The following is a 15,227-nucleotide window of genomic DNA, read 5'->3' on the forward strand; positions in this document are numbered from 1 at the left end:
AAGCTGGAGCAGTCTCAGCTCCGGCCGCCATTTTGTGCAGTCGCTGGGAAGGAAGGAGACGCCTAAACCGCGGCACTGCCGGGTTTGAGCGGAGCCAAACCTACCCACTGTTTTTATAACCCCGATTCTCTGTGTTTTGCTCCCGTCTCCGACGAGAGAGGCGGCGACGGTGGCGTCTGCGACGGGAGACAGCGCGTCGGAGCGAGAGAGCGCCGCGCCTGCCGCCGCCCCAACAGCGGAGGCGCCGCCGCCATCGGTCGTCACCAGACCGGAGCCGCAGGCCCTCCCGAGCCCGGCCATCCGTGCCCCGCTCCCAGATCTCTATCCGTTTGGGACCATGCGCGGAGGCGGCTTTGGGGACCGGGACCGGGATCGTGACCGTGGAGGGTAAGGGGGGGAGGGGGAGAGGGGAAGGTCTCGCGTGTGCGTGGGCCGGGGGTGGGGGGAAGGTTTCCTGAGGAAACCGCAGCCTGCGGCCGAGCGGGAGACCTGGAGCGGATTGCGGGCCTGGGAGCGACGCCGCCGACTCCGGGAGGCGAGGCGTCTTGGGACATAATAGCGGTTTGGTGTGCGGGCCTGTGGCGGGCCTGCGCCCCGGGATCCCGGGTGACCCGGCTGGGGGGCGGCGGCCTGGCGACGCCCCAGCCCCCTCCTTGTGGACCGCCGTCGTGGCGGGGAGCGCGAGGCGCCGCAGACCGGCCGGGCCTCGCCTCGCTGACCGGCTTTCGAGCCCGGCGGATTTGGGCAAGTCATTTGATCTCCAGGCCTCAGCGCTCATCTGTAAAACACGGATGTTCTTGCTGAGAAGAGGAGGAGGTCTTCGAATGCGGCCTGGGAAAATCTTGACGCCAAATGGCTTCCCTTACGTTGTCTGTCGCCAGAGATCACTGTTAATAGAACCGGAAACTAACTAGAGACCAGAAGGCTGTTTAAATCTTTAAATCCCCTCTAGTCGTATTTCAGGTAACGACATTGAACAGTAAAGCAATGGAGTTGTTTGCCATCTAAAAAATGATCATATTTGAGGAGGGAAGGTTTTTTTTGTTTTGTTTTTACTATAGGGTTCCTCCCCATATTCCTTTTCTCCAGTTGGACCTGGGGTATTAGAGTTTTCTCGGCCTGACTAGAAAGTTTTTGATGGGATAATGCCACGGTTGAAAGTTAGCAAGATTAAACCTGAAGTCTTCCCAGATACTGAGATTGAAATCTTAACGTCAGTTAAAGGAAAAAGTTACTTAAGAGATTCATGTTCATTTGTGCTGTTACTTTTTTGTAATAAACGTCTTATCTTTGGATAAAAAGTAATGGAACGCCAGTTATTAATATATGTGACCTTGTGCAAGATCCTGGACCTTTGTGAGCCTGTTTTCTCAACTGAAGATGGGCATAAGTCATTGCCTTTACTTTGCATTGTTCTCGGGAATTAAGATACTATGTGAAATTGTCTCTTTGTAGTAGGTGTTCTGTTAATGGTATTTTCTCCAAACATTCTTGTCTTTTGTGGTTCAGATACAGAAGTCCCAGACCTTCTAGTCACAAGTACTTCAATTATCACTTGAATTACAAAATAAAAAGGATAACTTTATATCTTGTTTAGGAAGGAAAATATTTGATCTTAGTGTTAAATTTGGAGGGCTAGAAGTGGAATTTTTGCTTAGTGTTTCACGGTATAGCTATATTTAGAAGTGAATTTCAGTGCAACCACTTAAGACAAAGAATTTGACATTACCTAGTAGAAAATGACCCAGTAATTCCTCTTGAGCTTTATACCCCCAGACGCTAAAGCCTAGAGAAATCCTTGTATGTGTTCCCCAGCATTCATGTACAAAAATGTTTATACCAGCATTGTTTGTGACAATATTGGGAACTGCTCCTGTCTGGTAAAGTGTGGGTATTCATACAGTAGAATACAATACAGCAGTGAAAAGAAAAACCGCGCATCAACACGGATGACTCACAAACGTGGAGTGAAAAAGCAGGTCATGGTAAAACGATAATACCTATAAGGGTACATAGGACAAGACTCTAAAAAGCAAAATTCGAGGTGATAGTTACGGGATTTGTAAACTTGAAATAGGCACAGGGAGCTACCAAAGTACTGAATGTTTTATTTCTTTGCTGTGGGTGTTGGTTTAATAATTTAACCATATATATGTTTTAACAATAAAAATAAATTATTTGAAAAGCGAATTACTGATCCATACTTAACCCCATATTGACCATCAGATGACTTTTTTTTTAAAGCTTGAAAAACTTTTCAAACAAAATGGCGCTTTTTCATAAGATCTCTGTCCTAATTCTACATTTACCCTGAAATTTCATTTATGATTTGAGTTGTTATATTCTTAATATTACAGAGCTGCAATGGATTATTATTTTGAAAAGGGAATGAAAGTGAGGTCTGTGTGTGTACATGGAAAATCCAAAAGTGATGTGCTGTGTACATTTAAATTAGCATGATACTGCATGTTAATATATAAATCTTCAGAGCTGCATTTATTGCAAAGCAATCAAAATATCTAATGAGCAGTATAGTATGCGAGGGATTAGGATATGCATCTTTGAAGGATGGCAAGAATGTGCTCAAAAATTCTGTAAAAGGCTATCTTGAATATTGAGGTAAGCTTTAATTATGGTGGGAGACAGCATATTTTTAAAGAACCCCATGTTTCAAATTATGTCTGTAGTGTAGAATGATACGTCTTGGTTAAATAAGGCAATAGGGAGATGGGAAAAACCTCTTTCCTTTCGTTGAATAAGGCTTAAAAGGAATGTTACTTTCCAGAGTTCAGTTTTCTTATAGATCATTAGTTTAAGGTTTGGGTCGCCTTGGAGTGCAGGAGCAGATTTGAAACAGCACCTTCTAGGAACCACATAAATTATTATAAACTAAGCTGACAATCTGAAGACTTGTCTTACCTATTTAGACCTGTGTTAGTTGCTTCATTTGTAAGGGGGGGGTTGATCCAGGTGGTCTTTGATCGTCTTATTCAGTATTGAGCTTTGGGCCTGAGGGCAAGTTGAAGATGTCATTGATACTGTATCTTCAATATATGTATATTTCTTTGCTTCTGTTTTGATTCCTGATCTCTCTTACCAGTTAAGTAGTATAAATGGAATCCATCAAGTTGTACCTATTGAATGTAGATACTCAGTGGTCCCAAGAAAATTTCCCGCCATCAGTCTTTGTATGTTTGTATTTAGAGAAATGTCTAGCTGAGTAAGTTTTAGGATCACTTTGAATTCCAGGAAATTGAGGCCCTTTAAAATCATACAGCTACTGCCTGTCAATTATAAAGTGGAACCATCTGCAAGATGATGTTATGAGTGGGTTAAAGTGGAAAAGGGAAGTTAAATTCAAATTCAGGAGTAAGGAAACGGAATGAAAACAGTGTAAGTGTATACTTGTATACAAAACAATGCCCCACACTTAATAGGTTGAAATACAAAAATGAAGACCATCTTCATGTTCTAGGAAAAGTTAGAAAATTGCAAGTTCGCTTAGTGGTAATTTGTATTCCAATTGAACTTGTCCGTTAGGAATGTTAGATAAAACAAAGATTGGCTTTAAATTTGTTTGAGTTTTTTAAACCTTAAATAAGGGGTGCCTGGCAGGCTCAGTGGAACATGTGACTCTTGAGGTTGAACCCCACGTTTGGTGTAGAGATTACTAAAAAGAATGAACTTTTTTTTTCAAGATTTCTTTTTATTTATTTATTCATGGGAGACAGAGAGAGAGGCAGAGGGAGAAGCAGGCTCCCAAGGAGCAGGGAGCCCGATGCGGGACTCGATCCCAGGACCCCGGGATCATGACCTGAGCCGAAGGCAGACGCTTAACCATCTGAGCCACCCAGGCGCCCTTTTTTCAAGATTTTATTTATTTATTTGAGAGAATGAGAGAGAGAAAGCACATGAGATTGGGGAGGGTCAGAGGGAGAAGCGGGCTCCCTGCAGGACTCATCCAGGGACTCCAGGATCATGACCTGAGCCGGAGGCAGTTGCTCAACCAACTGAGCCACCCAGGCGCCCACTAAAAAGAATGAACTTAAGTAAAACCTTAAATAAGACTAATATTTTTTGGGTAAATTTATAGTTAATATAAGCTCCCTGGGAACAAAGTAAAGGAGATGAAGAAGAGGTCCTAAGTCAGTTCTGGCTATTCATTAGCATAAACTAAGGTGAAGAGTAGCCTACTAGTGTTAGAGGAGCCCTAGTAGTTTTCCTTATTAGCAGACAATAGGAATGCTTATCATACAATCTAGATAAAAGTTTCAACAAACTGTTCCAAGTGTGGAGCGACTTGGCTTGAAGTATATTTTTTTTTACCTGTCCACAATGTTGCCTTTAAACATAAACTAATGTCTTCCCTTGCCTACACGTCTGAATATTACACAGGAATAGAGATTTATGTTTTCAGTTTATGTCTCCATCACCACTTAAAACAGTACGTGGTACAGTAACTGCAGTTACTACAGTAACATTGAATGAATACAGTTATGCTAACTTGTACTGAGTGCTTACTATGCCAGATAACTTCCTTAAGCACTTCATCTCAGTCTCTGAAATAAGTGGTAGTATTATGTCTACATAAGAAACAGGGGTACAGAGAAGTTAAATTGTTCAAAATCATACCTAAGAGGCAAAATCAAAATTCAAACCTTTTCAGTCATTCCAGAACCTGGTTGTGATCCCTATATTTTTCTAAACATAGGGGTTTTTTAATTTTTCACCTATTGTAATCATACCTGTAACAATATTATTGGATAGTAACGGAAGTTTTACAAACATTTTTTCCATACCTTTGAATAAGAATAAAAAAAATACTCTGGAGGGGGCTGGTAGTATCCTAATAAAATCTTTTTGCTTGTTTTTATGCCACCTAAGGTATATTGCTTTTAAAATACTAATAAACGAAAAATTTTTGTTTCTAGATTTGGTGCAAGAGGTGGTGGTGGCCTTCCCCCGAAGAAATTTGGTAATCCTGGGGAGCGTTTACGTAAAAAGAAATGGGATTTGAGTGAGCTCCCCAAGTTTGAGAAGAATTTTTATGTAGAGCATCCAGAAGTGGCAAGGCTGACTCCGGTAAGTTTTGGGGATTGATTGATTTATTTACCTTTTTTTCTATACACAATAATGACCGAGTTGACATATTAGGTAGACTTTACTGCTGTTAGATGTTTTATTCTTGTGTGGTATTTCGTTAGATTCTTAGTAAGATTACTAGTACTCCAAGGAGGAAATAGTTTAAATATATACCTAATCTATTGTTGATTCTCATTTATTGGCTATGCTTCCCAATTTGTCATGTATGAGATTTTAACTGTATATGAGGTTCACGTCCTTTCATCTACGAAGTTAAGTTTAAAACATTGGCATAGGGGCGCCTGGGTGGCTCAGTTGGTTAAGCGTCTTCCTTCGGCTCAGGTCATGATCCCAGGGTCCTGGGATCGAGCCTCGCGTGAGGCTCCCTGAGCCTGCTTCTCCCTCTCCTTCTGCCCCCTCTCCCCATCTCGTGCTCTCTGTTGAATAAACAAAATCTTTCAAAAAAAATAAAACATTGGCATAATATACTTATGTTTTTTTTTAAATCTCATTGTGATTATTTTGAACTCTACTCATGAAATGGTTACTCATTCAAAAAAAGGTATGATGGCAAGAGCACTTGGTCCCAAGTTCCACTATTTCTCCCTCTTCCTAGTTCTGACCTTGGGCAAATTACTTTTAATATTTCTGAGTATCTGTTTTCTCATGGGCAAAATAGAACTCTTATCACTTGCTTCATTGACTCGAGAAGTTGAGAGGATCCTTACAAATTGGTTGAAGTTAAATACATATGAAAGCACTATCAGAACTGTTAGACGTATTTTCCAGTGTAATTGTAGACTAGATCATTGTTCAGCTTGACTGGAACATAAAGTTTTGCGTGTTTAGAATAACTTACTCGTTTTTTTACTTTTTCTTCCATAGTATGAGGTTGATGAACTACGCCGAAAGAAGGAAATTACAGTGAGGGGGGGAGATGTTTGTCCTAAACCTGTATTTGCCTTCCATCATGCTAACTTCCCACGTAAGTGTTCTTCAAACCAGGATTGTAATCTGTTAAATTTTATTGAATGGTAAACATGGGTAATGGCTTATTTAAAGGTTTTGATTCAGGCTCAGTATTTTGTTGAAGAGGCAAATAGAAACATTTCACAAAGGTGGTAATGTTAGGGGCCCCTGGGTGGCTCAATTGTTAAGCGTCTGCCTTTGGCTCAGGTCATGATCCCAGGGTCCTGGGATCGAGCCCCGCATCAGGCTCTCTGCTCAGTTGGGGAGCCTGCTTCTCCTCCCACTCCCCCTGCTTGTGTTCCCTCTCTCGCTGTCCCTCTCAAATAAATAAAATCTTTAAAAAAAAAAAAAAAAAGGTGGTAATATTAACTTCAAGCCTGGAAGTAAATGCTGTTATTGTTGCATGAGAGATTTTTTATGCTTATCCGTTCTTCATTTTAAAACCTGGAGTTTTTCATCTTCCCCTAGTTTGCCCTCTACCTTTTAGAAAACAGTGAAATTGCATTCTAGCCGGGTATAACTTGGCAAACAGTATGTGACTAACAACCATGTGCCCATGCTCTGTTAGAGACTTCTGGGCAGTGGTTTTAAAGTATTGAAGGGAAGGGTAGATAGCTAAGGCAACAGTCCTCTGAGAGGTAGTAGTCGGCAGGTCAGAGATTCAGTGACTAAAGAAACAGCACTTCTCTTGGAGAGATACGAAGCTGGGTAAATCTTTCCTTTGATGAATTGAACAGTTTTAGAATTCTATTGGCTGTGTCCTTAGTTTTACCTAAAAGCATTGACATCTATTCCCTAACAGAATATGTAATGGATGTGTTGATGGATCAGCACTTTACAGAACCAACTCCAATTCAGTGCCAGGGATTTCCTTTGGCTCTCAGTGGCCGAGATATGGTGGGCATCGCTCAGACTGGCTCTGGGAAGACACTGGCGGTACGTACCAGCAAGGGAATGTTAACATTGTGGTAACTTACTTTGCTATTTTGATTATCCTGTTAATTCTTAATTCTTAGAAAATTGTAATTCAGATAGTGGAGGTAATATTTCAGGTTTCTTAGCTATGGGAAATGTGTGTATTTTGTGTTCTAATTTACACTGGACATAATGTGTAACAGTTGTGAGTTCTGTTTTCACTTTTGTGGTTATTATCAATTAACTGTGATAATTTAGGATAATGGCTTAGTTTTGGAATAAGACTGTTCTTTCTACCCCCCCCAGTATTTGCTGCCTGCAATTGTCCATATTAACCACCAGCCGTACCTGGAAAGGGGAGATGGCCCGATTGTAAGTGTGTTTATAATTCTAAAAATAACCACAATTTAAAGATAACTGTTTCAGGCACTGCTTTGCATGTTTTCAGATTTCATTTTCAAACCCACTCTCCATAGGTAGAAATGTTACCCTCATCTTACTGATAAAATTTTGATAACAGTGCTATTAAATGACTAGTCCAAAGTCATATAGCTGTTAAGTGGCTGAGTTTGAATTTGAACTAGTCTTACTCTTTTTTTTTTTTTTTTAAGATTTTATTTATTTATTTGACAGAGAGAGACACAGAGAGTGAACACAAGCAGGGGGAGTGAGAGAGGGAGAAGCAGGCTTCCCGCTGAGCGGGGAGCCCGATGTGGGACTCGATCCCAGGACCCTGGGATCATGACCTGAGCCGAAGGCAGACGCTTAACGACTGAGCCACCCAGGTGCCCTGAACTAGTCTTACTTTTAACCACTATGCATACTGCCTTCATATTATTTCATATTACTGCATTTACTGTGCAGTAAATTCAAATACAGTTTTGAATTGCTTGATGATGCTGTGAGGGATAAGGAATTATGAAATGATGTCCCTGCCATATGTATGTAAGTCAGATTCACGATGTGTATTCTTTGTGGTTAAGTAATACTTTTGTAAATGTTTATAGGGCAGTATGGTTTTCTGGTGTGATTATTTTCACTTATGCTACTTCCTATGAAATGTGTGTAGTGGTTATGAAACATTTTTAATACATTCTTAACCTGTTTTTTAAAAATCAAGGGGTTGGGTGCCTGGGTGGCTCAGTTGGTTAAGCGACTGCCTTCGGCTCAGGTCATGATCCTGGAGTCCCGGGATCGAGTCCCACATCGGGCTCCCTGCTCAGCAGGGAGTCTGCTTCTCCCTCTGGCCCTCTTCCCTCTCGTGCTCTCTATCTCTCATTCTCTCTCTCTCGAATAAATAAATAAAATCTTTAAAAAAAATAAAAAAAAATAAAAATCAAGGGGTGCCTGACTGGCTCAATAGAGTATGCAGCTCTTGAGCTCAGGATTGTGAGTTGGAACCCCATGATGGGTGTAGGGATTACTTAAAATCTTAAAAAAAATTTGAGCTTGCATTTGCTGTGTTTTTACGAAGAGGTACTTTATTACAGTGTGTCTGAAAATATTCACGAAAAGTATAATACGTTACTTTGCAGTATGAAATATATTCCATGTGGCTAATAGAATTAGCTTCATTATTGTTAGCTAATATGTCATGGATCTGTACACAGACCAGGATGTGTTGTTAACAGTATATATGATAACCTATTTCAAAGAGTTTTAATTTTGTGTTGTTTTGATTGTGTATAAGTCATTGTTTTTGCCTAATGTGTGGCTAAAAGCTTCAACTAGAAGTCAGTAAAGTGCCTGCTTTGCTGTTTCCTTATTCATTTGGTTTTTTCTTAATATTTGATCCATGGTTAAAGCTACTTGTTCATTTTGTGAGAGTTGGTTAGTTAAAACTAGGTAATGCAGTCTGTAAATCCACTTGAATAGCACACGGACTATAATGAATGAATCGTGTATCAAAAGTAAACCCATCAGTTCACATGCTAAATATTCTGTTTTTTGCCACCTTCCAGTGTACTGTCTTAAACTCTCTGTCTTCCCCACCCCCTCACATAATTTTAAAGTACCAGATTAGACAGTAGAAAAAGAATTTAGATAACCTTTTTGGTTTTTTTCTTTTTTAACTTGGGATAAGTGTCTTAAACGTGTGTTTGTTTCAGTGTCTAGTTCTGGCTCCTACCAGAGAGCTTGCCCAGCAAGTACAGCAGGTGGCTGATGACTATGGCAAATGTTCTAGATTGAAGAGTACTTGCATTTATGGAGGGGCTCCTAAAGGTCCTCAGATTCGAGATTTGGAGAGAGGTAATTTAAAAAAACAAAAATTAAAGAATTTTTCTCATTTTACCAATTTTTATGAATGAAGTTGGAGAGGAAAATAGTGGGTTCTTGTTGGGAAAAAAATCAGTATTTCAGGAGCTTAGAAATTCTCAGGTATGGTTAAACTGCTATTAAAGGAATGTTTAACACAGACACTTAAACTTTGTGGAGATTTGATAATTTATACATAAATCTTTTTACGTCATGCTTTTCCAAGTATTATGTTAAAATTTAGCTAGTGCTCTGCAGTATCGAATGTGACCACCAGAGCTGGTGCTTCTTAGTTTGCTGAGGCTTGGACAGTGTATATAAAGACTTCTTAATTGGCTACATCTTTGGTTTTGTTTTACAGGTGTTGAGATCTGTATAGCTACTCCTGGGCGCCTGATAGATTTCCTGGAGTCAGGAAAGACAAATCTTCGCCGATGTACTTACCTCGTATTGGATGAGGCAGACAGGATGCTTGATATGGGCTTTGAACCTCAGATCCGTAAAATTGTGGACCAAATCAGGGTGTGTCAAACTGATGATAAAACTCTGTCTTTGTGTTCGTTGCCTATCATAGTTCCTTATCCTAAAAGAAAGCTTTTCTTTTCCTGGTAGCCTGATAGGCAGACATTGATGTGGAGCGCAACCTGGCCAAAAGAAGTAAGACAGCTTGCAGAGGATTTCCTTCGTGATTACACCCAGATCAACGTGGGCAATCTGGAGTTGAGTGCCAACCACAACATCCTCCAGATTGTGGATGTCTGCATGGAAAGTGAAAAAGACCACAAGTAAGAGAGATTTTACTGTTTTGATAATGCTGTTAAACCTTCCCTAATAATCCTCCCAGAGTTAAAGCATTGAAGAAGTCTGAAATTTTTTGAGGCCCCAAAACATTAAAAAGCATTACTAGCTTTCCAACAATCCATTCTTTATCTCATTTTCCAGAGCATTGTGGTTACAAGGAAGGATTCTGGATCCTTAGAATAAATCCCAGCTCGGATAGTTATCAGCTGTATAGAAAATGTGAAAAGAAAGTACTGTAGTTTTCGGGAGTTGATATTGTAGACATAGCTTCTACATAATGTATGGGGAGGTCTTCTTTGAATGCATGCGTTTTTGCTGGTCTTGTTTTCAGGTTGATCCAACTCATGGAGGAAATAATGGCTGAGAAAGAAAATAAGACAATAATATTTGTAGAGACAAAGAGACGCTGTGATGACCTCACTCGAAGGATGCGCAGAGATGGGTGAGTACTGCACGGAGGTAATTAGCCACAGGTTTTATATTTATAGTTCAGTAGGAATTTCTAAATTGGTATAATGAATGTTGTATTACTATTGCAGTAATACCTGTCATACACTTTGCTCTTTGGATGGACACAGTCAGCTATTCATGTAGCCTAATAAACCTTCACAATTCCGTGTGGTAGCTCTTCTTTTGAAGTTTAGTTTTACTCCTTTAAAGATTTCTGAAATATTGGTCACTTTTCTTCTGACAGTTGGCCAGCTATGTGTATCCATGGAGATAAGAGTCAACCAGAAAGAGATTGGGTACTTAATGGTGAGTTCAAAACTAAACATTGTCCATGTTCTGTTTTAGGGATGGGCAGACTTTCTGTAAAGGGTCAAGAAGTAAATATTTTCGGGGCGCTTGGGTGGCTCAGATGGTTAGGCATCTGCCTTCAGCTCAGGTCGTGATCCTGGGGTCGAGCCCCACATCAGGCTCCCAGCTCAGCGGGGAGTCTGCTTCTCCTTCTGCCTCTCTCCCCTGCTCATGCTCTCTCTCTTGTCTGTCTCAAATGAATAAATAAAATCTTTTTTTTTTTTAAAGTTAATATTTTCTGCTTTGCAGGCTGTACGGTGGTTGTGTCACAGTAGTTCGGCTTTGATGTTGTAGCAAAAAAAGATGGTCGTAGGCAATATGTAAAGAAAGAGCCTTGCTGTGTTGCAGTAAAATAATAAAAATAATTATATTTCCAGATTTGATCCATAGGTCAGAGTTTGCCTAACCGTGCTCTCGTTAATTGAGTATTAGGGACATTTTTTAGCATATCTCTACTGTCTTTGAAGGTCCATAATGCTCGCTATTTAAACTATTTTTCATAATTTAGACCATCCTTCCTTTAATAAGGTCTTGTCCTTGTTAGTGTTCTGATGTTCAAACGTTCATCAGCCTGGAGAGCTTGCCAAACCTATACTTTTGGAGGTGTTTTTGTTTTTTAAGATTTTAGAGCAGGTGAGCAGGGGGAGGGGCAGAGAGAGGGAGAGAGAGTCTCAAGCTGACTCTGTGCTGAGCTCAGAGTCCTATGCAGGCTCAGTCTCACCACCCTGAGATCACAACCCAAGCCGAAACCAAGAGTTGGACACTCAACGGACTACACCACCCAGGTGCCCCTACTTTTGGGATTTTTTTTTTAAGATTTTATTTACTTGGCAGAGAGAGACAGCGAGAGAGGGAACACAAGCAGGGGGAGTGGGAGAGGGAGAAGCAGGCTTCCCGCTGAGCAGGGAACCCGATGCAGGGCTCGATCCCAGGACCCTGGGATCATGACCTGAGCCGAAGGCAGATGCCCAACGACTGAGCCACCCAGGTGCCCTACTTTTGGGATTTTTATGGAGGCTTCATAGCATAGGCCTGATTGATAATATTAACTCAATCTCCAGTCCCTCTTCCCTTTTCCAGGGATGGGGGATAGGTCTGAAAGTTCCAAGCTCTTACAATCATGGCTTGATCTTTCTGGTGACAAGCCCCCATCCTCAAGCTCTCCGGGATTCCACCAAGTAGTGCCTCAGCACAAAAGATACTCCATCACTCAGGAAATTCTGAGGGACTTGGGGTCTCTGTGTCAGGAACCAGGCAAGGTCAAAGACTAGGAATAAAAGATTCTCCTAGCATCTCTGTGTACAAGGGTTTTTAGGAGCTCAGGGCCAGGACCTGGGGGTAGAGACTAATATACGTAATTTCTGTTATTTCACAGAGGAAAATAACACTTCTCCTTTGATTTCACATCTTTAAACTTGCTTCCTCCTCTGACCTCTACTTTTGGTTTTGTTTCATTTGGAAGATAACTTCGGTGTCATAATTTAACGGGGAAAAATTCTAGCTCGTTTTAATTTTGTTACAAATTGTTACACAGTTTTAATAGTATTTCATTATTAAAGGTAGTTTTTGTCTCTGTTTCTCTGCTAAAAGTGAGTATAATAAAGATTTTCAAAGAAATATTATTTCTCTTGAGTTTTTAGAAGAGTTTGGCATGTTCTGATGCCATTATTTGAAGTTTAATGTGGTAAAATAAGAAGGCTAGGTAGCTAGGAATGTTTGTATGGTCATTTTATAAAGATAATCATTTAGCCTTGATTGTATAACTTGGCTTTCATGGTACTCTGCTTGTTTTACAGAGTTCCGTTCAGGAAAGGCTCCCATCCTCATTGCCACAGATGTAGCCTCCCGTGGGCTAGGTTTGTATAGATAGGTGTCTCTGTCAATGGTATATGTATCTTTTGGTTTAAAGATTTGTTTGTCATTTCAAATTAGAGTTGTATATACATGTGGTTAGATAAATATTTAAAAGAGAATACAAAGTGTGACTTTTTCTCCCTCACAACTTTTTTTAACCTTGGTTTTTTTTTTGTTTGTTTGTTGTTTTTTCCTTTTATTTTCAAAGTCTCTTCCTGCTCCTGACAAACAGGCTTTGGTCTGCAGCAAGGCCTAGGCATGACTATTCAGTTAGAGGGACAGGAGACACTCAGTTGAACAGCTCAGCTTCTTCTGGTTTTATTCTATATTCTGGCTGGATAGGATGAGCCTGATTAAACCTAGCTATTAGAAGCTAGAGTCCGCAGTTGTTCTCCCTATACCGGTGTATTTGTACTAGATATGTATGTGGAAGTCCAATTCCATGAATGCTAATGTAATATATCCTTGGGATTTAATAAGTCTACTAATATGTTATCGTTCAGCGATTAAATCTGCATTGCCCGATTTTATTTATTGGCGTAAAATTATCATGGACACTCAGCTGTCCCCTCTTCCCACCCATGTTCCTATCATCCATGTGCTGTTTTCCAATTTAAGGACTTCATTTGAAGCTCGTGTTCTTTTGGAGCTTTCCACCCATTATGATTTAAGATTTATAGAACCATTTTGTGGTACTTTATCCCGTTATTCTGAGGTAAACAGGAATAATTCAAAACTTTTATATTAGAAAAATAACATTTTCTCTATTACAAAGATATTTTTAAATTATTGACAGGTATTTAATTTCTTGCCCAGTAAGGTGAGAAGTGCCATATTCCCTTGTAATACTTAACATAAAGAGGATAAGTGTTCAACTGGAATACAAAAGAATGAAGGCTTTCTATACATTGCACTCATCATTCCCTCCTTCAGAGGTGGTGACCTGCAGCCATGACTGAAACTTGTCTCTGCCCTCTGAGGTCATGTCTGGATCTGTGCGGTTAGAACTCGGGCCTGTTGGGAGAAGAGGCTGAGGCCTGAAAGCAGTTTACACAAAAGCTTTCAGTGATGGTGGTTTTTAAAAACAGGCTTGCTATGTGCTGGTAGCTTCTTTGTGCATCTTGCCTAGACAATTAAAAATATTTGTTCCTTTTCCCCCTGCATTTCTAAACCAAATCAATTGGCTACCATTAGAATAATTTAGACTCTTCATCCCACCCCCACTCATCCAAGTGAGGGGAGAGGGAAGGTACCTGAGTCTGTTTCTTGTTACTCAGCATCAGTGCTTGTTTTGGGCCCCTTTGTTTGCTGCCTTGTAAAAATCAAAAGGAGGGGGAAAACCCACCAAAATGGCAGAATGCTGACCAAGGTCCTACAAGATCCTGGAAAGTGAAGGCTTCTACCTCACAGACAGGGGTGCAATTTTCAGCTGAGTCACCAGGCCTTTTTTCACTTCCTGTCGAGCGATGGCCTCTTAAATGTTCCCTTCAGGTAAGTTCTTCACTTCCCATAGTTTTATGATAGTCATCCTCAGGAAGCCACTATTCCCTTTCCACTGGGATAGTTTTAATTTTTCCTTTTTTTTTTGTTTTTTGTTTAAACTACACACTGTGAAACTAAAGTATTGAATTTATTTTGTTTTGTTTTTTAACAGAAGCTTTGATATCAGCTGCAGATCACTCAGTACATGGCCGAGGCAAATCTACATTGGCCCGAAGCAGCTCTAGATGAGCCTATTGGCTAGTTTCAGTCCCTCCCAGTTAGTGATTGGATATTCAGGCCATGTCCTAGGGCTTGTCAGACAAAAAGTTGTTATCTTAGGCAGCTGGCCAAAACACTAACTTTTCAATTTCTTACCCTGCTACAGCATCTTCTCTAAAGGCAGCAAGATAATATTGTGGCAGTGCACAAATAGCATCAGGGCAGGCTTGACTGGAGAAAACCAAATTCTGCGCTTGCTCCTGTGTGCCGTCAGCCAGCTCTCTGTGTGTACACACAGGACACCTTTCTAGTACGAAGAACTGGCACCGTGTCTGTTCCCTATTGAACCCCTCCAGAGATACTCCCAAGTCTTAGTTTCTGAGCTGTTGACTCCAGTCCCCAGTGCTTTCTGTGCATTCAGTGCAGTCTCTCAGCTTGCTCTGCTGCCCGTGGTCAAACACCATGGGACTGACTAAGGAGCGTTATCTTAGCTCTGAAGATATGGCCATGGAGCATAATTTCCCATCCCCCCACCTTCCATCCATCCTGGCCCTGTACATTTTTGTTTTTCCTTTGTTGCATCAACGACCCTAGCCGGAGACTCACGCTGCCCCCTGTGATAACTGCCTTCTCGTCTTTCTGGTGTGATTTCAGGACTTTAGGGGTCAGTAAAGACTGAGGAGCCTTTATTGTAATAAGAAACAGACATAATGCCCCTTTCTTCACAGGCCCTTTATAACAGCTGAATTTTTTTTTTTTTTAATCATCTCCCCTTTCCCCTGAAATTAATCCAGTCTGGGCAATAGATGCAGTCTGACCCTTTGGATGTAACTTACATTTTTTTATTAATT

The 15,227-nt window shown here is 40.7% G+C and overlaps 1 protein-coding gene across 2 annotated transcripts in view; it reads left to right on the forward strand.

Moving 5' to 3' along the window:
• The window catches only part of DDX17 (DEAD-box helicase 17), a 20,883-nt gene continuing 5,656 nt past the window's right edge, over nucleotides 1-15,227 (forward strand). The window contains exons 1-11 of one of the 2 annotated variants that reach the window (XM_027595030.2): nucleotides 1-387; nucleotides 4,932-5,082; nucleotides 5,968-6,067; nucleotides 6,854-6,987; nucleotides 7,273-7,338; nucleotides 9,075-9,216; nucleotides 9,584-9,744; nucleotides 9,835-10,007; nucleotides 10,355-10,465; nucleotides 10,718-10,779; nucleotides 12,618-12,677. In XM_027595030.2, the coding sequence (XP_027450831.1) occupies nucleotides 338-387; nucleotides 4,932-5,082; nucleotides 5,968-6,067; nucleotides 6,854-6,987; nucleotides 7,273-7,338; nucleotides 9,075-9,216; nucleotides 9,584-9,744; nucleotides 9,835-10,007; nucleotides 10,355-10,465; nucleotides 10,718-10,779; nucleotides 12,618-12,677 (1,210 nt within the window). In that variant the 5' untranslated portion in view covers nucleotides 1-337. The remainder of the gene's footprint in view (nucleotides 388-4,931; nucleotides 5,083-5,967; nucleotides 6,068-6,853; nucleotides 6,988-7,272; nucleotides 7,339-9,074; nucleotides 9,217-9,583; nucleotides 9,745-9,834; nucleotides 10,008-10,354; nucleotides 10,466-10,717; nucleotides 10,780-12,617; nucleotides 12,678-15,227) is intronic. The other variant, XM_027595031.2, reaches the window with a different exon arrangement.

The sequence above is a fragment of the Zalophus californianus genome, chromosome 9 (genome assembly GCF_009762305.2).
Source record: "Zalophus californianus isolate mZalCal1 chromosome 9, mZalCal1.pri.v2, whole genome shotgun sequence".
Classification (NCBI taxonomy): Eukaryota; Metazoa; Chordata; class Mammalia; order Carnivora; family Otariidae; genus Zalophus; species Zalophus californianus.